Source organism: Olea europaea, chromosome 20 (genome assembly GCF_002742605.1).
Source record: "Olea europaea var. sylvestris chromosome 20, O_europaea_v1, whole genome shotgun sequence".
NCBI classification, from domain to species: Eukaryota; Viridiplantae; Streptophyta; class Magnoliopsida; order Lamiales; family Oleaceae; genus Olea; species Olea europaea.
In genome coordinates, this window is record NC_036256.1 from 7,438,859 (window position 1) to 7,464,816 (window position 25,958).

Below are 25,958 nucleotides of genomic sequence, written 5' to 3' on the forward strand. Positions count from 1 at the left end.
TTCTCATTTATCTTTGTATAAAGGGCATACTCGTGAGGGCATTTTATGAAATTATTTTCTAGAAAGTACTTGTCAATTCTACTATTCGATGCCCTTGGAGCCTGTTTCAACCCATATAAAAACGTTTTTTAGTTTTAAAACTTTACCTTCATGCCCTTTTATTTTATAGCCAGTTGGTTGCTCCACATAGATTTTTTTTCAAGATAACCATTTAGAAAAGCTGATTTCACATCCATTTGAAATATTTTCCACTTATTTTGCGCTGCAAAAGAGATAATTAGTCTTATGATTTCTAAATGAGCAACAGGAGCAAATCCCTCTTCATAATCGATTCTCGACCGCTGGTTGTAGCCTTTGGCTACCAATCTTACTTTGTATCTTTCTACTTCTCCTTTAGTGTTCTTCTTTGTCTTGTATACCCACTTAACTCCAATTGCTCTCTTTCCTTTGGGAAAAGTTCTTAGCTTTCACTATTCATTTTTCTCAATAGCTTTATTCTCTTTATCCATGTCATCTCGCCATCTTTTATTTTGCATCACTTCTTTATACCCTATTGACTCACAATCGGTAAAAAGACAAAAGAGTGTGAGATCATTTTAATTTTCTGTTATCTCATATAGCTCTTGTAGGCTCCTCATCCTTGGTGTCCTTTCACTCGAGCTTTCTCCTTGTGAAGATGATAGAGAAGCATCTCCATGAGTAGGTGATGGAGGTGGACTGATAAGTTATTGCTGCTCTCCGTTCTCTTGTTCTTTTTCCTCAAAGAATGCTAAGAAGTCATAGACTTCTTCTTGGACACCCCAATCCCAAGCTCCTTCTTCATCAAACTCAACATCTCTACTTATGGTGATTTTCTCCTTGCTTGGATTATACAACTTGTAGACTTTAGAGCGAGAGTCATAGCCGATAAAGACATACTTCTTGGACCGCTTTTGATTTGGTACATGAGCATATGCAATGCTCCCAAACACTCATATGTGAGAGATGTTGGGCTTTCTTCTACTCCATGCTTCTTGTGGTGTCTTATTCCACACACTTCTAGAAGGCTATCGATTAGACAGATACACGGCGTAGTGAACAGCTTTCGCCCCAAAGTTTTTTGGGCAATCTCTTACTTTTGAGCATGCAATGGGCCATGTTAAGAATGGATCTATTCTTTCTTTCAACTACTCCATTTTGCCGTGGAGAGTATAGAACCATCAATGGGCAACAAATTCCATTCTCCTCATAATATTTCTCAAACTCTTCAGAGGTGTCTGATCTCATGGCTTTTATGCTATAGCCATTTTTTTTTTCAACAAGAGCTTTAAACCTTTTGAAATTTCTAAAAACTTTCAATTTTTGTTTGAGAAAATAGACCCCAAATCTTTCTACTAAAATCATCAATAAAAAAAACAAAGTAATTGTTTTTACCAAGAGAGCTTGGATTTATTGGCCCATACACTTCTGAGTGTACAAGTTCTAGCCGTTTCTTAGCTCTTGTAGATGCTTCTTTTGGAAAACTTTTCCTCGAATGCTTTAAAGTAAAATTCCTTCACATAATTAATCCGCAAGATTTATTGGAGGCAAATCTTTCACCATTTTCTTCTTACTCAACAACTTTAAGTCTCCAAAATTAAGATGCCCAAATCTCAAGTGCCATAACCAAAATAAATCTTTAAAATAAGCTTTTAAGCATTTAGTAACATCATTTTGAATGCTTAACGCAAACAATTCTATTTATTGTCATAGAGACTTTGGCAATCAAATTTTCTCTTTGATCTCTTATTGAAAGATTATGATCTTTCAAATGAATATCATGGCCTTTCTCCAAAAGTTGTTCCAAACTTAAAATGTTATTCTTCGTATCGAGCACATAATAGATATTTGAGATAAATTGATGCGTACCATTTTTCAACTAGATTAAGATTTTATCTTTTCCTTTCACTAGGATCTTGGATTAATCTCCAAAGGTGATATTTTCACTTACTGATTCATCAAGCTCCACAAATATGTTTTTTCTTCCACACATATGGTTACTTGCTCCTGTATCCAAATACCAAGTGTTATTTTCTCTTGTCTCTTCACCTTTGTAAGCCAACAGTAATGTGGGATCCACTTCACTTTCCCGACAAGTGTAGTTGACTTTCTCCTCAACTTTGTTAGTAACATATCTACATTCTGAACCATAATGAACAAGTTATTGACAATTGTAACATTTAATTTGAGATTTGTCATACCTTGGCCCTTCATTTTGCCTCATACCTTTTTCTCTTCCATGGCCTCTGGTGGAAAATGAGCTTTGTCTTCGTTCCTCCTTATAGAATGCACTCCTTCCTCGATCTTAGCCTTGTCCTCTTCCTCTTTGACTTCTTCTACTCCCGAACCTTTCTTCACCCTCGTTTAAAGTGAGCTTTGTTTGAAGAGCTTGCTCTAATGGATCTTCTTTCACTTTCTTTTTTATCTTTCCTCATGGGCTTGTAAAGATCCCATGAGTTGATTGACACTCATACTATCTAGATCGTTTGATTCCTCAATGGCTACAACTATATATTCAAATTTAGAATCTAAATAAGTAAGTATCTTCTCAATTACTCGAGTGTCATTCAACTTTTTCCCATTCCTCTTTAATTGATTTGCAATAGTCAATACTCTAGAGAAGTAATCAGAAATTCATTTCGATTCTTTCATATGTAAAGCTTCAAACTCACCTCGAAGTGTTTGGAGTTGAACCTTTTTTACCTTCTCAACTCCTTTGTGGGTGTTTTGCAAGATCTCCCATGCTTTCTTACTTATAGTAGCGCAAGCTACTTTCTCGAACATGCCTTCATCTAAGGCTTGATAGATGAGGGTGAGCACCTTCTTGTCCTTCTTCCTTGCATCCTTCAATCTATCCCCTTGTGCTTGGGATAGAGGGATCTCGTCTTGTGGCTCCGTGTAGACTTTTTCTATGATCTTCCATACATCTTGCGACTTGAGCAAGGCTTTCATCTTTATGCTCCAATTGTTGTAGTTATCCTCGTTGAGTTGGAGAACTTGAAAAGAAATCATCCCACTTGCCATTTTTCACAAGAACCTTAGGGCTCTAATACCAGTTTGTTGGAGGAAAGAGGGGTTTACTAACTTGGATTGACTAAGATTTTTAAGGAGGACAACATTAATAGGGAGAAGAAAGTGAACAAAAAGAAACTTGTATTTCTCAACTTCAAGATTTACTCACTTTTTGGCTAGTTACAAAATGGAGGACAGTACCCCTTCATATAGTGTTTATATGAAGTTTCTAGTCCACAAATTTTTCTAGAAAATCCTAGAATACATATTTACATATGACTTTTAGACCACACATTGGACAAGATATTTTCCTAGAATACTCTAGATAGACTTTATAAGACCACATATTCTTCTTGACACATTACCACATTTATCACCACATATTTTACTTAGATATTTACATGAATTTTTCTAGTAGATATTTATATAGATTTTTCTAGATAATGGTTCTAGAAATGCTAGGTATGTTGGGTTTTTTATTTGATTTGGGGCCTATGGGCAAAGTCCTTAAGTCCATATTATTTAGTCCAAAAATCAAGTTTGTTACTCAACAGTCTGATCCTGCACACTTTACTAAGCTTGTAAGAACAAAAGATAAAAAATGGCTTTGAGAGCGTGGAGATATAGAAGGTGTACTGTTAGCCCTAGAAACAGATATAGAGAATGGCGTTAGGGGTGATCGAACTAACATTGATAGCAAAAGAAAAGCCTTCGGCTCTAATCTTCTTCCACGGTATAATCTACGAGAAACATTTCGCCATTTCGTGTTGGAAGCAATTAGAGATCCCATGATTATTGTTTTGTTTATCTGTGCTATGCTTTCTCTATGTTTTGGCATTTAAAAACATGGCCTACGACAAGGATGGCAAGAAGTGTTGACAAAAATACTTGTTGTGGTAATTGTTTCCTCTAGTGGAAAATTTTGGCCAATCATTCAATCCTTGATTTTTCAGTTATCAGTAGCTATATTCCTGAAACCGAGGTTGTGAGAAGTAGTAAATGGCAGCGAATTCCAATATGTCGTGTTCTTGTTGAAGACATAGTTTTTCTAAAGCCTGGTGATCAAGTTCTTGTCGATGGATTGTTCATAGATGGCTATTCACTGAATACAGAGATGATGAAGATAGATGGGCAAATTGATCAAATCAAAGTGGACGCACACGAGAATCCATTCTCGTTCTTTGCCAGTATAGTTGTGGATAATTATGCTAGAATGCTAGTGACAACAGTTGGGAAGAACGTAAAGCATCATGGAATTTCCTCGAGGGGGTCTTTTGTTACAACCCATATTATTTAGTCAAAGTCAAAAGTTGAATATTCAAAATCCAAGTCAACTAGCGAGTTAAATGAAATAAATGACTTTATTGGGTGTTGAATTGACCAAATTATTTTATTGAGATTTATTTTACAGTTGATAAAAATTGAAGGTTCAAGATGGATAAAATTTAATTTTGGGATTTACTTATATATGATTGAAAGTGGAGGACTAAATGTTATATTATATGGAAGATGAGCGGCTTACCTTGCAAAAGCCCACCAACTTGGCCATTTAAACCCATTTACCATTTGATCCATAGATATATACATACAAACCGGGCAGAGAAGCTGTGAAACGACAGAAAGCACTAGAAAAACTGAGAAAGAAGAGGAAGAAAAAGAGAGAAAGAGAGGGAGAAGAAGAAGAAGAAGAAGAAGGAAAGATGTACTGTCTATTCATCAAGTATAAGTTTTCAATTTCTCCTTCTACTTAAAAGGTATGTGAAAATATTTTAATTAAATTTTTAGGGTTTATGAACGATTTGCCTACATATGAATTTTAGCAAGAATTAGAGGTTATCTACGTGCATTTGAGCTATTAAACATGAATATGTCAAAGAAATTCATATTGAAAGATGGGTGTTGAAGAATTGTGAGACTTTGAAAATGGGTTTATGAAATAGATAGTTATTCTCTTGATTTTCTTGAGATTATATAATGTCAAACATTTAAATTAAGGAATTGGGGTTGATTTCTCTCTTTTTTAGGTAAGTATTATAAGCCATTTTCGACAAATCCTATTCAAGCGCTGTTTTTGAAAATCTGCCCAGAATAGCGCTATTTCTGTCAAAGGTTTTGATACCAGATTTTAATACTATGGGATTTTAGTGCTGTTTTTGTCAAAACTCTTATTTTCAGATTTTTAAAGGGTTGAATGAAGTTATATGAAAATATTGAAGTTTATGTATTTGACTAAATTCGGTATAGGGGTTGTATATGACTAAAGTAGTGATGTTAAGGAAGTGCAAGTGATTTAATGAATTGGATAATGAATGGTGATTAGTTGATAAATCGTTAGAGAGAAGAACATTTGGGGGACATGGAGATTCAAGAGAAAATTTGAAAGTTGAGGAATTAAGTGGTGACTTGCATTAGTTTAATTGTCATATTTTAATTTGAGTTATTTTACTGTTATTTCAGGTAATGACGTGGAAGTTTTGAGATGCCAGTTAATTTAGCCAGATTTTTATCCATAGAGCAGTGGGTGGATATAAAAATTTATTTTTCAGAGATTAGTATTTATCATTATTTCATACAATTGATTTTGACAGAATGATTTTTAGAATAAAGTTGATTTATAATCATATATTTTTAAAGTTAAATTTAATTCAATTAAATCATTTGATTAACATGTTATTTGAATATAAATGTTTCAGTATAGCTAAAGTTATTTTTAAAACCACCAAAAAGTATCCAGGTGATTTTACCCCAGTCTGCATTGGTATGAATGTGTTTCCATAGTATATGACTAGTTATGGTGATTTTACCTGCTTTGCACTATTGTGAATGTGTTTCTATAGTGTATGACCAGATTATCAGAGGTCTTTGGGACCAACTCTTGTACACACAGGCTTTGGGCTGTGTATTAGGGTGATTAGCCTTTGGGGTAGCTCTGCGTACGTATGACCAGATTATCATTTTACCAAATTATCAGATTACCAGAATATCAGATTTGAATGGCTCTACCTTGTACATCGAGATTACTATGTACATGAGTAACGCTATTCATTGGGTACCTTTTTAGTGTGATTTTTCAATATTTATACAGCTTATCAAATTTTAGATTATAGAATTCAGTCTATACAGTTCTTAGCTCAAAGCTTTCAGCTTATAGTATTGAGTAGAAGCAATATTTCATAGATTTTCATGGATGTCATATTATTTATATTCATTACATTTTACTGTTACTTATCTAGAATGAAGAACAAAGAATTTTATTATATATTCATGTTTGATTTTAAAAGTGTTACTAGATTTCAGAATTTCTAGAAGTTTTAGTAGTGCAAGAATTTTTTGAAAATATGCATAAATGGAAAAAGTTTACTTATTCACTAATTATCCACTTACTGAGCTTTAAGCTCATATATTTTTCACATTTTTCTTTATGAGACAGAAAGCAGACGAATTGAGCAGCTTTGAAGCCTGTCGAACCACCAAATTGAGCCACGTGCTATAGGTTGTATGACATCCTTTATCAGATTATACATTATGTGTTCTTTTGGGATACATGTAGTTTAAATTAGAAAAGTTCATTGTGGGCTCATTAGATATTTGATATTTTTAGTATATTTGAGGATTGTTGGTTGTAAAGCAAGTAAATATTGATTTTTCAGCATTTTATTTGAATAGTTTGTATTTTGAGGTACTGACATACCCTGATTTATATTATCAGTATTGATTTGAGGAAAATTAGTTATTGTTCAGGTGGTTTCAGTTCGTATTTAAGGGCAAACTCTGTCAAAATTTTGTTAAAAATATTTTTCAGTAAAACAAGTCAAATTTGCCTTGGTGGTGGATCTGACATTTAGCTGGTATCTACCATCGACACATGACATGTGTCGAGTCCACTAAAGTGATTCAGGACAGGTCGTGTCATCTTTAATTGACAAACTCAAAAGAATCATCTCTATAGTGGACAAATCTGGTAAGACAGTTGCTCTGATGATATTTATGGTATCTTTGGTATGTTTCTTGACAACCAAACTGTTAGAATGAGATAAACTTGTATGTATATTCATCTATATTATTACAATATTGGTGCATTTATATAGATAAAATTAGGCTATATAGGGACTGCAAATATTGAGGCTACAATTGTGGATCCGACGTTGAGCTATAATTGAGGGATTGCATTGCATGATTCTTGCCTGTGATCCTCCCTTCAAGGACAACTCACGCCAACACTCCTCCTCAAGTTGGTACGTATAAGTCAATGAGTCCCAACTTGTCTAGTGAGTTGTAAAATATTTTACTGCATACTGCCTTCATAAGAATATCTGCTAGTTGGTCTTCAGACTTCACAAAAGGAAACTGGATGATCTTTGTATCGAGGTTTTGTTTGATGAAATGTCGATCTACTTCCACATGCTTCATACAATCATGCTGTACGGGGTTATGGGAGATATTAATTGCTGCCTTATTATCACAAAACAAATTCATCTCGGAGTTAGGAGCAAAGCCAATCTCCATGAACAATTTTCTAAGCCACAGTAATTCACATAGCCCTTTAGCCATTCCACGAAATTCAGCTTCAGCACTAGATAGTGCAACTACCTTCTGTTTCTTGCTTCTCCAAGTAACCAAGTTTTCTCCAACAAAGGTGAAGTAGCCTGAAGTGGATTTCCTATCCATGATGTTCCCTGCCCAATCTGCATCTGTATACCCTTCTACCCTTAGGTGGTCATTTTTTTGAAAACATGAGCCCCTTTCCAGGGGAGGACTTCAGATATCTTAAAATCTGTATGATAGCACTCATATGATCTTCACTTGGACAATGCATAAATTGGCTTACAACACTTACTGCATATGCAATGTCAGGCCACATGTGAGACAAATAAATAAGCTTTCCTACCAATCGTTGGTACCTCCCTTTATCTGTCGGTACTTGGTTGGGATATTCCCCAAGTTTGCGATTTGAAATTATTGGAGTATCTGCAGGCTTACAATCTACCAATCCAACCTTTGTTAAAAGGTCTAGAATATATTTTCTCTGTGATAGGAAAATACCTTGCTTTGATCTAGCAACTTCAATTCCCAGAAAGTATTTGAGTCCTCCTAGGCTCTTCATTTCAAACTCAGATGCCAACTACTCTTGAAGTTTTGCTATTTCTTCTGAATCATCTCCTGTTATAATCATATCATCTACAGGCAGTCACTTTGCCCTGCCTGTGTTTCAAGAATAGGGTGTGATCAGAGTTACTTTACTAGAACCCATACTTTCTCATTGTTGTACTGAATCTCCTAAACCAAGCTCGAGTGATTGTTTCAGACTGTATAGAGTTCTTTGCAATTTGCAAACAACATTACCTTCAGTGTTGGCCATATATCCTGGGGGAATATCCATATAAATTTCTTCTTCTAAATCACCATGCAGAAAATCATTCTTCACATCGAACTAGTGTAAAGGCCAATCAAGGTTTGCTGCAAGCAACAACAATACTCTAACCGTGTTTAGTTTTACTACGGGTGAGAAGGTCTCCTGATAGGCAACTCCGTATGTCTGTGTAAATCCCTTTGCTACAAGTCTCGCCTTGTACTGCTCAAATGTTCCATCTGCCTTGTATTTAATTGAAAACACCCACTTGCACCCTACTGTCTTCTGCTTTTTAGGTAGAGTGACAAGGATCCACGTCTTATTTTTCAATAGTGCCACCATCTCCTCCTTCATAGACTGGACCCATTTAGGATCTTTCATCACTTCTTCAACACTTGTGGGAATTTGACATGAGGATAGTTCATCTGCGAAAGCCCCGAGCCCCTTCATAAATACATAATTGGCAATTGGATATTTCGATCTCTGGCTTTCAATGTCAGGAGAGTATCTCTCTGGAGGCTTATCTTGGTTATGCCTGTATGTTAACTCAGAGCCCACAAGAGCATCATTAGCTAATAGAGGTGTACTTGGAGAGTTTAGGGAGCTTACCTCAGGAGTATTCTTAGGAGATGGGTCTATGGATACTGTTGGGCAAGAAGGGAGTACTGCTTATACTTCGCAGGTCTGCCGTTTCTTACTAGTTTTATCATTGGTCTCCTCAAATCCTGATGGTAGAATACTAGTCTCTGTATCAGGTATAGAGACAGTAGGCTCATTAAATCCTTACCAGTCAAACCTCAACCAATTCAACTCTTCACTCCTAGGCTCCTCCTGAAGAGGAGAAGTGGATGTGACAGAAGAGAAAAAATTCTCTGATTCCAAGAAAGTGACGTCCATCATCACTTAAGTGCGATGAGTAGTCAGGTCATAGCAACGATATCCTTTTTGATGTGGGCCATATCCCAGAAACAGACATCGAACAACATAAGGATCAAGTTTGGTGCATTGATTCTTGTGTAAGTGAAAAAAATGATGCAACCAAACACTCGTGGCGAAAGCATTAAAGCCGTAGGTAGAGAAATTGCAGTGGATAGAGCCTGGAGAGGAGTCTGAAGCTCAAGGGACTTAGAAGGCATCCGGTTAATAAGGTGAACCGCCGTAGTGACAGCATCGGTCCAAAACTGAATAGGTACTCCAGCGCCAAGCAGAAGCGCGCGAGTAGTCTCCAAAATATGCCGATTTTTCCTTTCGGCAATGCCATTTTGCTGTGGTGTTTGAGGGCAGGAGGTTTCATGAAGCAAGCCATGGTGGGTAAAATAATTGCGGAATTCTTGATCTACATACTCGCCGCCATTATCAAAACGAAGTATGCGAATAGTAGTAGAGAACTGGGTTTTAATCATCTCATGAAATGAGAAAAAAATAGAAAAAAACTTCATCTTTATTTTTCATCAGATATAGCCATGTCATCCGAGTGCAATCATCTACAAAAATCACAAGCCATCGAACACCGGACATAGTAGATTTGGGAGATGGTCCCCACACATCAGAATGAATCAACTCAAAAGGTATCCGACTCTTATTCAAACTCAAGAGATAAGTAGCACGATGACTCTTGGCTAAGGTGCAGGTCTCGCATTTAAAATCCAAATCTGACAAACCTGAAAATAAAGTAGGAAAAACATGTTTTAGATAACCAAATGAAGGATGTCCTAACAGACGATGCCACAGCCAAATGTTCGCCTTGTTCCGATCAGTGGTAGTGCTTGCATAATTAGCTCGACAAATGCCAAAATCTTTCATATAGTATAGCCCCCTTTCTTAGTACCACGCCCAATTATCTCCTTGGTGAGAATAGCCTGAATAAGACAAAAATATAGGATAAATTAGAACAGCACAATTTAACTCCTTCGTGATTTGGTTCACTGACAATAATATATGTGACAATGATGGCACTAGAAGAGTAGTAATCAAGGAGAGGGCTGGCGATATTCTCATTGTACCAGCCCCTTTTACCAGAGATACGTCTTCATTAGCATTAGCAATACTAGTACGCCAAGGAGAGGATCATTCCGAAAAATTGCCGACATCATATGTCATGTGGTCTGTTGCTCCTGAATCAAGAATCCAACCGGTATACGATTCAGTGTAATTGGTCCCAAGAAAAGCCATAGTATCGAGCTTGGATATTACTGGAACCATTTTATTCATAGATTTATTGGTCATTTTCCAATAAATGTCCCAAAAGAATAGGCAGAGGCAATAATGCAGTAAGAAGAAAGACCACAGAAATAATTCAAGCGAAAAAAATGACTCAAGTTCTCATGACCCAAAACTAGCCCAATAAATCAGGTCCAAAACTAGCCCAAAAATAAAGTGATTGTTGACAGACACCTGGGAAAAGTCTCAAATAAGTGGGCTTGAAGATGTAAACCTTCTCTCTCCACTATCTTCTCCAGTTCGGTCTATTCAGCAAAAAAAGGCAAGAAATTTAGAGAAACAAGAAATAGTGGAGGCTCTAACCATCCATAAAGATCTATGAAAGTTCAGAGAACCAAAATATGAAAAAGGAGAAATTTTATTGCAAAGAATCAAGGACGAATTTTGGTGTTGCTGCCACCATTTTCTAAAGACTGGAACTCAACCTTTGCCTAGAATAACACTTTCCAGAATTATGCTAAAATAGAAGAAATCAGAGATCTGCTTTCATTTGAGCAAAACACAAAAAAGGAGGATGAATTAAATCTCAGAAACGAAAAAGCAGCAGGAAGAAATCCCTACTCTGATACCATGTTAGAATGAAATAAACTTGTATGTATGTTCATCTATATTATTACAATATTGGTGTATTTATATAGATAAAACTAGGCTATACAGGGAGTGCAAATATTGAGGCTACAATTGTCCATCCGACGTTGAGCTATAATTGAGGGATTACATTGCATGATTCTTGCCTGTGATCCTCCCTTCAAGGGCAACTCACGCCAACACAAACTACATGATGATAAAGGGAAAATAGTGTCTTTTGGTGGAGAAACAAGAATTGGTGATGTTCTTGCTGTCATTGTTGGGATTCTGGCAACTCCAACAATGACTGCTTTAACATCTATTCCAGAAGATTTGGTTTCGGCTGTCAGAACATGTCTTGCTTATTCAATGAAGAGACTGACGAAGATTCAAATTCTTGTGAGAGAACCTTTAATCTGCCATAAAGTTGCATTTGTCACCACTGTCTGCATGAATAAAACTGGAACCTTAACTATGGCTTCCATGGAGGTGCTACTTTTCATCTCCCAGTGCCCTTATATGTTCTTCATGGTCAATTAACAACTTCTGCAAAGTTGTTTGTGAATAGATAATACCGTCCTATAGGCATAACAGGATATTAGAAATGAAAATTGCTAAAGAAGATTAACTAATATGTAAAAACTACAAGGAAAGTGTTAATGGAAGGTTCAGCATACAAATTTCAAAGTCAATGTTTCAATAGTACATGCGTTCAACAGGTTTCTTATATGATTGATGTCAATGGCAATACAAGATTCATTTGTCTTGCATGTAGGTAACTAAGTTCTGGCAATGTCTAAACTCCATTGAAGTTCAGCATAATTTGATTGCTCCAAGTGTACTTGAATTACTGTACCAAGGAATTGGTTTAAACACTACTCAACCCCCTTCAAGGTCTTTGATATGATCCAAGAGTCGAGCCCGACGAAGGCAAGTGCGAGACGAGACCCATTGATAGTCGATGGCGGACCAATGACGCGAGCAAAGGCAAAGCAATTGAAACAAGCGATGGGATTGCTCGTTCAAGAAACCATTGATGAAACAGTGTTCGGGACTCAAAATGGAGCAACTTTCATGTTTGGGTCGAAGGCCGAATCAACTTGGATCAATTTGTTATCAAGCGACAAAACCGGAGGCTGAAAACAAGCCTGTGCGGCCGTACAAGCAAAACACCATGCGGCCGCACGGTGGCATACCGAAAATAAAAATTGCATTTCTTGTTTAACCATGCGACCGCATGGAAATACACCATGTGGCCGCACAAACCAAAAAATTGGCGAATTTTCTAATTTTGGCCGAATTTCCTAGTTTCAATAGAATTCTTATGAAATCAAATTATTACCATAATTTGATGGATTTTGGATGTTTTTACTCATTAGTATAAATAGGAGAATACTTTTCATTGTAAAGACTTTTGACTTTTGCTTATTATTATAGAGAGAGAATTGTTCTTTCCATTTCTTGTTCTTCTTGAACAATTTTGGAACTTATCAAGATTCAATTTCTTGTGGCGTTCTAAACAATCGAATTGTGGGTTCTTTTAATTGTAATCAAGGGGTTTTAGGTTCTTTGCTAATCTAGGGTTTCTTGGTTCAGTTCTTGGGGTTCAAGGTCCAAAATCGGGTTAGTATTGGCGTTCTTGGGTTCCGCATCAATCTCGTTGTGGGTTTCGTAGATTCCATTGCTACGGGGTTCGCATCAATTGGTATCAGACCTTTGGCTCCAATTTAACCAAGTTATATCCTTTGTTTTCTAATTTTTTTTCAATTCCTTGTGTTCTTGTGTCCAGAAAGTTTTCTTGATCCTTTGATTCAAAAGTTTCATAAAAAATTTTCAAATTCCATTTCTGGGCTCAATTTTCACCCAAATCAGTTTTTGTTTTCTTTGTTGGTTTTGTTATTGATTTTCGGATCTAAAAAAAATTACTGTTCATCCATACGGTACTGTTCATCCGTACAGTAAAAAAATTGTTAATATTATTGATCCGTCAAATACCAATTTTTATTATTTAATATCGTTTCTAAATTACTTGGACACATTGAATCATTCCATTCCTTCAATTCAAGTCAAGTTTTTAAAGTTTTCTTTGAGTCATTTGTTATAATTATTGAGTCACATCCGATTTGGGAAATTCTACACGAATTGATTGATTGATTGATTGAGTTTATTGATTGTTCCTAGAAGCAATTGTTGAAAGAATTGAGTGGTAAAAGGCAAAGAGGTGAGCTTAATAGAGGGTAAAAGTCCTTGTGTGTTTCCGAGTGACTTTTGGTGAGGCAGTAAAATAAAATTTTTAGTGTTAGGATGTCAGAAAGGGCAGAATCAAACTCAAGCTGACAAGGCAATAATAACAATGCAGTGGAGGATTTGGTGCAGAGGTTTGAGAGGGCATCTGGAGATGTGAGAGATAGGTTGGAGAAGCAGGAGGCTTGGATGAATAGATTAGATAGATCGGTGGCTAATCATAGTCGGGGGCATCGAGTGGATGTATCCAATGCCAGAAGACCGGATAGATGGAAGCCTAGGAGGGAAAGGCGAGAGGAGTATGGATATGGGAGTGACATGGGCGAAGATGAATTTCATGGTGTTGAGATGGGAAGGATGAGGAATAGAGGTGATAGGTTCAACAGACGGGGTCGGAATGATCGCAGGGAGGAGTTGGATCGAAACTTGGGAAATATAAAAATGACAGTTCCTTCATTCAAAGGAAGGAGTGATCCCGAGGCAGACCTGGAGTGGGAAAGGAAGGTTGAAATGATCTTCGAGTGTTATAACTACTCGGAGGAGAAAAAGGTGAAGTTAGCAGTTTTGGAGTTCAGTAACTATGCAATTTCATGGTGGGATCAAGTGATTACTTCACAACATAGGAGTGGGTGAAGACCAATCAGCACTTGGGAGGAATTGAAGTCATTGATGAGAAAGAGGTTTGTTCCTAGCCACTATTATCGAGAGATCCATCAAAAACTGCAAGGTCTATATCAAGGGTCGAAAAATGTAGAGAACTATCATAAGGAGATGAAAATTCTCATGATTAGGGCCAATGTGGTGGAGGATCAGGAGGCTACCATGGCACGATTCTTAAATGGGTTGAATAGGAAATTGCCAATGTAGTGGAGTTACAACATTATGTGGAGTTGGAAGACATGTTGCATGTGGCTATGAAGGTAGAAAGACAACTAAAGAGAAAAGGGGTAGCTAGGCAGCCGTTAGGAACTTCGAGTGTTAATCCATTTTGGAAGCTAGGATGGAACAATAATAAAAAATGTGATAAAGCTGTACCTAAAGGTAGGAATGAGTGGCAGAAAGGGAAAGAAGAAAGTGCTAGCAAAACAGCACCCAAAACAGATTCACAACCATCAAGGAATCGAGACATCAAGTGTTTCAGATGCTTGGGGTCAGGGCACATTGCTTCTCAATGCCCAGATAAACGGGTAATGTTGTTGGATAATGGAGAGGTGGTAAGTGAAAGTGAAGGAGAATTTGAGGACAAGCCTGCATTGGAGGACGTTGAAGAAGAAGAAAAATTGGAGTTTGCTGTTGGGGAATCGGTGATGTCAAGGAAAGCTCGTAACACTCAAGTCAAAGTGGATGATTCGGAGCAGCAGCGAGAAAATATATTCCACACACGTTGTTATGTCAATGATAATGTATGTAGTATGATTATTGATGGTGGGAGTTGCACGAATGTAGCTAGCACAACTTTAGTTGAAAAATTAGGACTAGCTTTGTTAAGACACCCTAAGCCTTATAAGTTGCAATAGTTGAATGAAAGTGGGGAAGTTAGGGTGAATAGAAGAGTTTTAATTAATTTCTCAATTGGAAGTTATAGTGACAAAGTAGTATGTGATGTGGTGCCTATGCATGTGGGTCATATCTTGTTAGGAAGGCCATGACAATATGATAGAAGGGTCACACATGATGGATATAGGAATCATTATAGCATTGTCAAGGATGGGAAGACTATTACTCTTGCGCCATTAACACCGGCACAAGTGTATGGAGATCAAATCAAGCTGAAAAGTGAGGAAGACGAGAGAATAAGAGAGTCAGGAAAAAGGAGAGGCAATAGTGAAACCATCAATAAGAGAGAAAATAGTGAGGTTGCTGAGAGTGGAGAAAAGAGAGAGAAGCCACATAAGCGAAGAGAAAAAGAGTCAGCTGAGCGGAGAGAAAAGCCAAAGGTCAACTTCTATGCAAAAGAGAGTGAGTTGAAAAAGGCTATGAGCGATAATAGGCAAATGATATTGTTAGTGTACAAGGAGTCCCTCCTCAATTTCGAGGATTCTAACACATCCCTCCCTAGTTTGGTTAAGTCTTTATTGCAGGAGTTCGACGACGTGTTTCCTGAGGAGATGCCAAGTGGATTGCCACCAATTAGAGGCATCGAGCACCGGATTGACTTTGTACCCGAAGCTATCATACCGAATCGACTAGATTACCGAAGCAATCCCGAGGAGACGAAGGAGCTTCAAAAGCAAGTGGAGGAGTTGATGAGCAAAGTTTATGTCAGGGAGAGCATGAGTACATGTGTTGTACCTGTTTTGCTGGTGCCTAAGAAGGACGGGACTTGGAAAATGTGCGTGGATTGTCGAGCTATCAATAATATTACGGTAAAGTATCGTCATCCAATACCAAGGCTAGATGATATGCTTGATGAGTTGCATGGTGCTTGCATTTTTAGTAAGATTAATCTTAAGAGTGGGTATCATCAAATTCGCGTGTGGGAGGGTGATGAATGGAAAACGGTGTTTAAGACTAAGTATGGATTGTATGAATGGTTAGTTATGCCATTTGGACTCACTAATGCACCGAGCACTTTTATGCATTTAATGAACCATGTTTTGCGTGCTTTTATTGGAAAATTTGTTGTAGTTTATTTTGATGACATCTTAATCTATAGTAAAAATCTAGATGAGCATTTAGAACATTTAAATTGTGTGCATGTTGTGTTGCAAAAGGAACAACTGTATGCTAATTTCAAAAAGTGCACATTCTGCATAGATAGAGTTGTTTTCCTAGGATTTGTGGTTAGTGCTAATGGGGTGGAAGTCGATGAAGAAAAGATAAAAGCTATAAAAGAATGGCCAACACCTAAAACTATAACTGAAGTTAGGAGTTTTCATGGATTGACTAGTTTTTATAGGCGATTTGTAAGAGATTTTAGCACTATCATCACACCGTTGAATGAAATAGTAAAGAGTGTAGGTTTCCATTGGGGAGAATCTCAAGAAATTACATTTAACACAATTAAGTATAAGCTATGTAAAACACCTGTTTTGGCATTACCAAATTTTGATAAAACATTCGAGCTTGAGTGTGATGCATCAGGAATAGGTATATGAGCAGTGTTAATGCAGGAAAGGAGACCTATTGCTTACTTTAGCGAAAAGTTGAGTGGGGCAGCATTGAATTATCCGACATATCACAAGGAGCTGTATTCACTTGTTCGAGCATTGGAGACTTGGCAGCACTACTTATGGCTAAAGGAATTCGTGATACACACCGATCATGAATCTTTAAAGCATTTGCGAGGTCAAGGTAAGTTGAACAAAAGACATGCGAGATGGATGGAGTTTATCGAAACATTTCTCTAACTCATCAAGTACAAACAAGGTGACGAAAATATAGTTGCTGATGCATTGTCTCGAAGGTACGTGTTTTTAAATTCATTAAGTACTAAATTACTTCGTTTCGAACGTATTAAGGGCATGTATGAATCTGATTGTGATTTTTCTAGTATTTATGCTTCATGTGACAAAGGTGCATTTGATAAATTCTAAAGGCATGAATGATATTTGTTTAGGGAAGATAAGTTGCGCATTCCTAATTGTTTTTTGCGTGAATTATTGGTAAGGAAAGCACATGGAGGTGGTTTAATGGGACACTTCGGGGTTCAAAAGACTTTAAACATGTTAGGGAAACATTTTTATTGGCTTAAAATGCGACATGACGTAGAACAAATATGTGAAAAGTGCATAACTTGTAAAAAGGCTAAGTCTAAGGTTCAATCCCATGGTTTGTATACTCCTTTGCATGTACCTAGTGAACCTTGGGTAGACAAAAAGAGGTCGGGATTCAATATTTGTAGTGGTCGATAGGTTTAGTAAGATGACGCACTTCATACCATGTCATAAAACTGATGATGCTACTAATATTGCAGACTTATTCTTTAGGGAAATAATACGTTTACATGGAGTACCTAAAAGTATAGTGTCTGATAGGGACATGAAGTTTTTGAGTCATTTTTGGCGTGTTCTGTGGAGTAAGTTAGGAACTAAGTTATTATTTTCTACAACTTGTCACCCACAAACAGATGGACAAACTGAGGTAGTTAATTGAACTATGACTCAACCACTTAGGACAGTGATCAATAAAAATCTGAAATCATGGAAAGAGTGTTTATTGTTTATAGAGTTTGCATATAATCGAGCTACACATTCTACTACTTCGTTTTCTCCTTTTGAAATTGTTTATGGTTTTAATCCACTAACATCTATGGATTTAATACCTTTGCCTGTGCATGAACGAGGTAGCTTGGATGGGAAACGAAAAGCCGAGATGGTGAAAGCACTCCATGAAAAGGTCAGGATGCAGATCGAAGAGAAAGTTTGCATCAAAAGCAAATAAAGGAAGAAGACACGTTACATTTGAGCCTGGAGATTGGGTCTGGGTGCATTTCAGAAAAGAGCGTTTTCCAGAATAGAGGAAGTCAAAATTGCAACCACGAGGCGATGGACCATTTCAAATCATCGAGAGGATCAATGACAATGCATACAAAGTGGATTTACCTGGTGAGTAATGTTTCAGCTACTTTTAATATATCTAATCTCTCTCTGTTTGATGTAGGTTCAGATTCGAGGACAAATCCTTTTGAAGAGGAAGGGGATGATATGATCCAGGAGTCGAGCCCGACGAAGGCAAGTGTGAGACGAGACCCGTTGATAGTCGATGGCGAACCAATGACGCGATCAAGGGTAAAGCAAGTGAAACAAGTGATGGGATTGCTCGTTCAAGAAACCATTGATGGAACCATGTTCGGGACTCAAAATGGAGCAACTTTCATGTTCGGGTCGAAGGCCGAATCAACTTGGATCAATTTGTTATCAAGTGACGAAATCGAAGGCTAAAAACAAAACACTGTGCGGTCGCACGGTGGCATACCAAAAATAAAAATTGCATTTCTTGTTGAAGCATGCGGCCGCACAAGCCAAAAAATTGGCGAATTTTCTAATTTTGGTCGAATTTCCTAGTTTCGATAGAATTCTTATGAAATCAAATTATTACCATAATTTGATGGATTTTGGACTTTTTACTCATTAGTATAAATAGGAGAATATTTTTCATTGTAAAGACTTTTGACTTTTGCTTAATATTATAGAGAGAGAATTGTTCTTTCAATTTCTTGTTCTTCTTGAACAATCTTGGAACTTATCAAGATTCAATTTCTTGTGGTGTTCTAAATAATCGGATTGTGGGTTCTTTTAATTGTAATCAAGGGATTTTAGGTTCTTCGCTAATCTAGGGTTTCTTGGTTCAATACTTGGGGTTCAAGGTCCAAAACCGGGTTAGTATTGGCGTTCTTGGGTTCCTCATCAATCTCGTTGTGGGTTTTGTAGTTTTCATTGCTACGGGGTTCGCATCAGTCTTCATCATCATCTCCTATAAATTCAACTGAGAAGATAATTTTTGAGTGGGCTGTCAAGCAGTTAGGGATGGATGTGGAAAGTCTGAAGAAAAGCTACACTATTCTTGAAATCAAACCATTCAATTCAAAGAATAGGCAAAGCAGAGTTTTGATCAGTAAAAATGGCGACAATACGATTCATGTACATGTGATAATTCCAATGTGTTCTCATTATTATGAGAGTACTGGAAATGTAAAAGTGATGTACTAAGATTCCAAAGCCTTATTTGAGCAAATTCTTGCAGGCATGGCAGAAAGTTGCCTCAGATGTATAGCTTTCGCACACAGGAAAACGTTAATAAGAGATTTCATCATCTTTCAACAGCAGCTGATTCTATTAAGCCTTGTTGGATTGACAAATTCACGTCGAAGTGGAACAAGGGAAACAATGGAAGATTGCCGTAGAGTTGGAATCAGCATCAAATTGATCACCGAAGATAACAAAGTAACTGCCACAATCATGGCCACTAAGTGCCGAATAATTGAGCCTGATTACCAGCCTGGTGAAATGATAGATGGTGAGGAATTCCGGAAGTTTAGCTTAGAAGAGCGAATGGCAAAAATTGAAAATATCTGCGTGCTGGCAAGAGCCACTCCTGATGACAAGTTACTTATGGTCCAATCTTTGAAGCAGAAAGGCCATGTGGTTGCATTCATTGGACGACGCATTGGAGATACACAAACCCTTAGAGAAGCAAATGTAGGACTTTGTTTTGGAACCCAAGAGGCAGAAATTATCAAAGCATGCTCGGCCATTGTCATGTCATGCAAAGTTTTTCCTTTAATCATTGATATTTTGACATGGGGTAGGGGACTATACGACAGTGTCCATATTTATACTCAGTTTTTGCTCATTGCAAGTTTTGCTGCTCTGGTAATTGACTTTGTGACGGCTGTTTCATCTAGCGAACACCCTGGTTTGAATGCTGTGGTAGCTATTTCAACAGGAAAATTTCCATTTCCGGTGTTTCAACTTTTGTGGATGAAACTGATTGCAGGTACTTTAGCAGTTCTTGCACTAAATATAGAGAAGTCGTCTCAAGATCTTATGCGGAGGCCACCAAGAAACTTGAAAGAGCCGCTAATCACAGCCCAAATGCATAAAAAAATTGGGCCTCAAGCTTTATATCAGATAGCCATCTTTCTGGTTATACATTTCAAAGGCAAATCATTATTTGATGTAAATGATAAGGAAAAGAATTCTTTGGTCCTTAGTACATAAATTCTCTTTCAAGCCTTCAACATATTCATTCCCAGGCTTTCGAAGAAGAACATTTTTGAGGAGATGCAAAAAAAAAAACTTCTCTTGAGCATCATTGGACTAATTATTTCCATTCAATTTATAATGGTGGAACTTCTGAATGAGTTTTTAGGGACAGGTAGGCTAGGATTTGGCCAGTGGTGCTTGAGTATAGCCTTTTCTGCTACACCACCTATGGTCAATTGGTTTGTTAGGTGCGTGCCTCCTCTGGGAAACTTTAAGCTGCCAATGTTGAAGCCTAAAATTGATTAGTCAAATGCTCTACCTTTCATTATTTTCTAGTCAAAATACAAAATCTGGAGATTGCTTCGAAATCTGTTTGTTGTTTTCTGTTTTCACATTTTGCTCTATCGAACTTTATGTGGTCAATGTTGAAGTGTAATATCGATTAGTTAAATTTCACTATCTTTTATTATTCTCTAGTCTTAGGTTTGTCGAGTAGCACAAACGTAAATTGCAAAATGTAAAATCAATAGAAAATCGAGAAGGAGAACAAGATATGTTCACCCCAATTAATTGGTGCCTGAAGTTCAATAATTTCTTTCTTTTCCAAGTGAAATCCCCTAGTATATGAAAGAGTGAAAAAGTGCTTTTGCTATTGTGGAATAAGAAGCCTTTGTATCTTAATGCTTACGTTTTCGGTGGAGGTCTACTTAGAGTGCATGACTCCGATGCACTATAACCCATGACTAACTCTAAATTGTAATAAATGAAGCATAAAAGAGAATCCTTTATATAGGATGGCAAATGGAGGGGCTGTTAGTTTCTTAGCCAATTTGGGATTCTAAACAATCCCTTTACAATTGAAAAATTAAAACCCATATTCTGATACACAAATACAATCACATTCTTGTTAAACAATATCAAGTCAAAATCTTAACAATCCCCTTCTTGACTTTGAAGTTTTCGATGTCTCCATATAGAGTTTCTTCCATATCGAATGACGCACTATGCTATAGTCGTTCCTCTTCAACCCTCTTGATCACACCACTTGAGAAAGCTTTTGGTTTACTGAGATTTAGCATATTGAACCATAAAAAATACAAGTACCACACGACGTAGACACATAGGACAACGTAGATTTTCTTTTATCCTATCATCCGCACTGTTATAATTTACATACCCTTTTAACTTTATCCACTCATTACTCTTTTAAGGATTAGCCCTAAAGTTGAAGTTCCATTACGATATCTTAGGAACCACCTAGCTACCGAATGTTAAAAGTCCAAGGGGTTTTCAAGTAAATACTAAGTACATTGGTTGCCTTGCAGGCCTTGTACATATTATAGTGTACATCACTGTACCTCTATCGTTAGAGTATGAGACCTTTTTCATGTGGTCTAATTCTTCTCAAGTTGAAGGACATCTTTACTAAGGTAAAATGACCTGCCAAAAGTATTGAAATCACATTAGTTTCAGTCATCTAATAGTTAGTTAACACTTTTTTGTTATAAGAATATTGTTTCAATACAAGAACGGTGTATTCTATTCCTTAGTATATCAATACCAACTATTTTTTATTTTTAGCATTAATTATGTCCTTTTCTCAATTTCATTATTTGAATTTTTCTTAATTCCATTTATTTCATACATATTACGACTTATAAATAATGTATTGTCATCATATGGTAACAAGTATTAAAAAAACAAAAAAAAACAAAAAAACAAAAAACATGTTCTTTCTACTTGTTTTGAAATATAAACAACGCCATAATTACTTCTTTTGAAGCCAATTAGTTGAACAAATGAGCCAATAAACCTTTTATACCATTTTTCAATATAATTTTTTTAAACAACATTGTTTTCTTTAGAAGACGAATAGGAATCTGATTCACTTTTCTTCACAAAACTTTCAAGTTGACACAAAATAGTTATTTTCTTCAAGCTCACAATCTAAAATGGCAGTTTTTACATCCAATTCTCAAGTTGCCGATCAACCTAAGCCACAAATGCTAGCATTATTCTATATATTAGTATATTTATCTATTGCTAGGAAAATTCATGATAGTAAACCCCTTATTTTTTTTTGTAAAATGTACTTGCATGCTTATAACCGAATTCCCACGAGTGAAACTTACTTGAAATCACAAAAATGATGTTAAATAACTTACCTTCCTTTTGCTTCCTTCCTATCCTGCTTTGTACTCACTTTCTGGTTAGAAATTCCATCACACGGGAAGGAGTTTGATAGCCACAATCCAAAGACCAAATTTAAGATGTTATACTTCCAAATCAAGTCATAGCCTATATGTGTTTCTCATCTTTTTCTTCACAAGCGAATTTTATATGTATATTTTATATGATATGGGTACAATGGAGGTTGTAAATGGAAGTTGTGGGTTGTGGGAGGTTGAGTTTCAAACTGAATTTCAAACTCCTCCCTCCCATTTACGTTCAATACCAGTCGAGTCAACCCACATAGGGGACCAATTTATTCCAACGATTTAATTTAAGAGTACACAACAATATATGCACGTTAGGGATATATATAGCATGTTCGGGATAGATAGCAGCTGTACAAGAGGAAATTAATTCTCGCTGTACCTCAAACGTATCTCATAACACCAGTTCGAGTATTTCTAGCCCCCTCAATTAATCAATGAAAATAATCAACTTTATCATTATATTATATTCACAATTGTGTTGCAAAAGTGAAATAGTAAATGCATTTGTCCAGTCGATGAATACAAGCCGGGGTGTCAGATAAAATAGGAGTTATCTATATATTTATTCATCTAGGCAATCTCAATCGGGAACTTGATCTAGCTATTAAATAGATTTAATGAATAGTAAAATGTTGATTAGTTTTTGAAATCTCATCTTGAAAGCTCATCAAAGCGAATGGAACATATTCACAATGTGACTACTGCATCTCATCTCAGCACACATCAAATTGTCTGAGGCGATTATTTGTGTAAGTAAATCAACTCAACCAAGTTGACTAGTTTGCGTGTGTATATTAAACAATAATCTAATAATTATAACAAAAGTTACTATTAACATATGAACTCACAAACATTGTTCATTAATGGACATATTAAAAGTTTACATAGTACATAATTCCAATTCTGTGCAATCCTAGAAATTTAACATGATTTACAAAGGTATCTCTAGAGATAGGTTTAATAAATGGATCAACATCCATTTGGTACATAGAAACATATTGCTAACTTACTTCTTTCTCCCTATGATATCTCTTACAAAAATTATATTTTGTATCAACGTGTTGGGTTTTGTTGTGATACTTGGGATCATTTGTATATGCAATAGCTGCCTGACTATTGCAATAAATCAATACAGGTCCCATGTCACCATTAAGGACTCCTAGATGCTAAAAGAATCTCCTTAGCTAAACAACTTACTATATTGCTAAAACATATGCTACAAATTTTACTTCCATCGTGGACAAGGAAATGCATGTGTGTTTCTTGATACTCCTAAAGATGGCGCCATTATTAAGCAAGAATACATATCCTGAAGTTAATTTGTGCTCATCTATGTCTCCACCCCAATCGGCATCTATGTATCCTTTTAAGAACAAATCATTCCCTTGGTAGCATAGGAATAACTAGCAGTATTCTTCAGGTATCATAATATCCTCTTATTAGCTTTCCAATGCTATTTTCAAAGATTAGATTGATACCTATTTACCATACCAATGGCATAACAAATGCTTGATGATACACATCATAACATACATCAAATTTTGAATAGTACTTGTGTGTGGTACTTTGGACATTCCTTATTTTTCCCCGAGAGTCTTAGGACACATGTGAAACTTAAGAGTTTCACCTTTCGATACATGAATGTCGATAGGATTGCAATTCTCCATTTTGAAAGATTTAATAACTTTCCTTATATATGACTCTTGTGATAGAGCAAGAAGCCACTTCGAAAGATCTGTATGGATTTTAACATCTAATATGTAATCTTCTTTTCCCATGTCCTTCATTTCAAAATTTGAGGGCAATCATTTCTTAATTGTTTTAATATACTCATTATCATTCATAGCCAATAAGATATCATCTACAAAGAGAGATAAAATTACAAATTTCTTATTGGACTTTTTCAAATAAATTCGTCAATCATGACAAAATTGTTCAAATAAAATTACAATAGATTGATCTTTTCAATTTACAAACTTTATTCTCTTGACGTATTTTAATGAAATCTACTGGTTGTTATGTGTAGATTTCTTCATATAATTCTCCATTGAGAAAAGCAATCTTCATGTCAAGCTGATGTAACTCTAAATCTAAACATGTCGCTATGGCTAAGATTAGGCAAATTAAGTAAATCTCACTACTGGTTGAAAGGCCTCCACATTATCTATACCGTCTTATTGAGGGTAACTCTTCGCTACCAAGAGAACCTTATACCTCTCTATGGTCCCATCAGCTCTTTGTTTTATCTTGGAAATTAATTTGTTCCCAATAGTTGTCCTATTATTCGAAAGATCAACCAAGTCCTAGACTTGCCCTTCAATCTCGAAATGACATTAAAGTATATTTTTTCTAGTACTCTTACAAATTGAAAAGTCCAATATGACCATGTCACTTGGACAAGGTCAGCAATGTTGGTTATAGTAACCCCATCTCTGAAGCTACTATCCTAATGTTAGTACCTCCCCCGTCAGAAGATAAAGCTAAAATGATGAGGTATTAGGTAAAACATCTATAGTTGACGCAGAGATGATAAGTATAGAAGAAAAATGTATAATAGATGATGGCATTGATTTGCAAGCTATAGAGTCAGAATTCCAAGCCTCTCCATTGGAGAAGTCGACAAGTTTATAGATCAAACATGTAACACCCAAAATCTAGATACACTAGATTTTGAATTATTATCGTTTAATTTTCGCTTAAAATCATAAATGTGGAAAACAATTAGATTTTTCTAATATAATAAAAAATAATGATTTTATTTATGCAAAATAAATAGTAGAGAACAATTTTACTTAATAAAAAAAGGAGACGATTAAATTAAAGGATTTCATTATTACAAAATGAAATAAATCCTCAAATATGTTATGTGCATATGAATTACTTTAAAATAAATACATTTTTCCAATGTGTATCCCATTTTCTTCAATTTCTTTAAAAACTTTAACTTTGATATTGTGGGCTTACTTGGTGCATCGTCTAGCCAATCAAAATATAGTGGATTATTGTTATTTGGAGCCCAATTTATTCTACCCGTAGAGCTGCAAAGTGGTTAATATTAAACATTAAACCTTCATTATTAAACATTGGTCGAATGTGTTGGTCTACCACCCCCGATTTTCCAATCACAACTTTCATAGCATAGGTATATACCTCTTAACAAAAACATTCAAGACACATCTTTTTCAAATATTTTTTTATTCATTGACATTTGAAAACTTTTTATGTTTTGAAACTTCATGTATGCTTATGGGTGCATTGGCATTTATAAATATTTCATAAGAAGCTTTAATGACATAAAAGTTAATAATCAAGTATCATGTTCACATAATGACAACTTAGGAAACACGTGTATACATTTAATCATACGACTTAGGCATGAAAATACGAGAAGGTTTACTTACGTTGATCCAAGTAAATTTATTTTTCAAATGATGGGTGGAGATGTTCTTAACCACCCATAAAATAAAAGAGTAATACTACTTGCTATCACTCACGCCCTACGTGACATACATGTGGCGGTTAATGATTTGATGCATTAATGTGTTAGTTTTTTACTGCCTTATGCATCAATTCACTAATAGCCATGTAGAAGGACTACAGTAGTAAGAGACTACAAATAGCATTATTTCGAAATAAATGTGCCCAAAATTCTAATGCATTACCATTAATTTAGAAATTTCT

General features: G+C 36.0%; 1 protein-coding gene across 1 annotated transcript; it reads left to right on the forward strand.

The window, feature by feature from the left end:
* Nucleotides 1-11,323: 11,323 nt before the first annotated feature.
* LOC111369010 (calcium-transporting ATPase 12, plasma membrane-type-like) lies at nucleotides 11,324-20,073 on the forward strand. Its single transcript, XM_022990499.1, has 3 exons — nucleotides 11,324-11,656; nucleotides 18,811-18,892; nucleotides 19,097-20,073. Exons 1-3 carry the CDS (start codon nucleotides 11,324-11,326, stop codon nucleotides 20,071-20,073), a joined length of 1,392 nt encoding a protein of 463 aa, XP_022846267.1.
* The last annotated feature ends 5,885 nt before the right edge of the window (nucleotides 20,074-25,958 follow it).

Excerpts from the sequence above, each read along its gene's own strand:
- LOC111369010 (XM_022990499.1), top strand. The coding sequence starts at position 11,324 with ATGATTCTTGCCTGTGATCCTCCCTTCAAGGGCAACTCACGCCAACAC. Across the intron at positions 11,657-18,810 it reads TAACTATGGCTTCCATGGAG|TCTTCATCATCATCTCCTAT; the intron begins GTGCTACTTTTC and ends GGTTCGCATCAG. Across the intron at positions 18,893-19,096 it reads GTTAGGGATGGATGTGGAAA|GCATGGCAGAAAGTTGCCTC; the intron begins GTCTGAAGAAAA and ends AAATTCTTGCAG.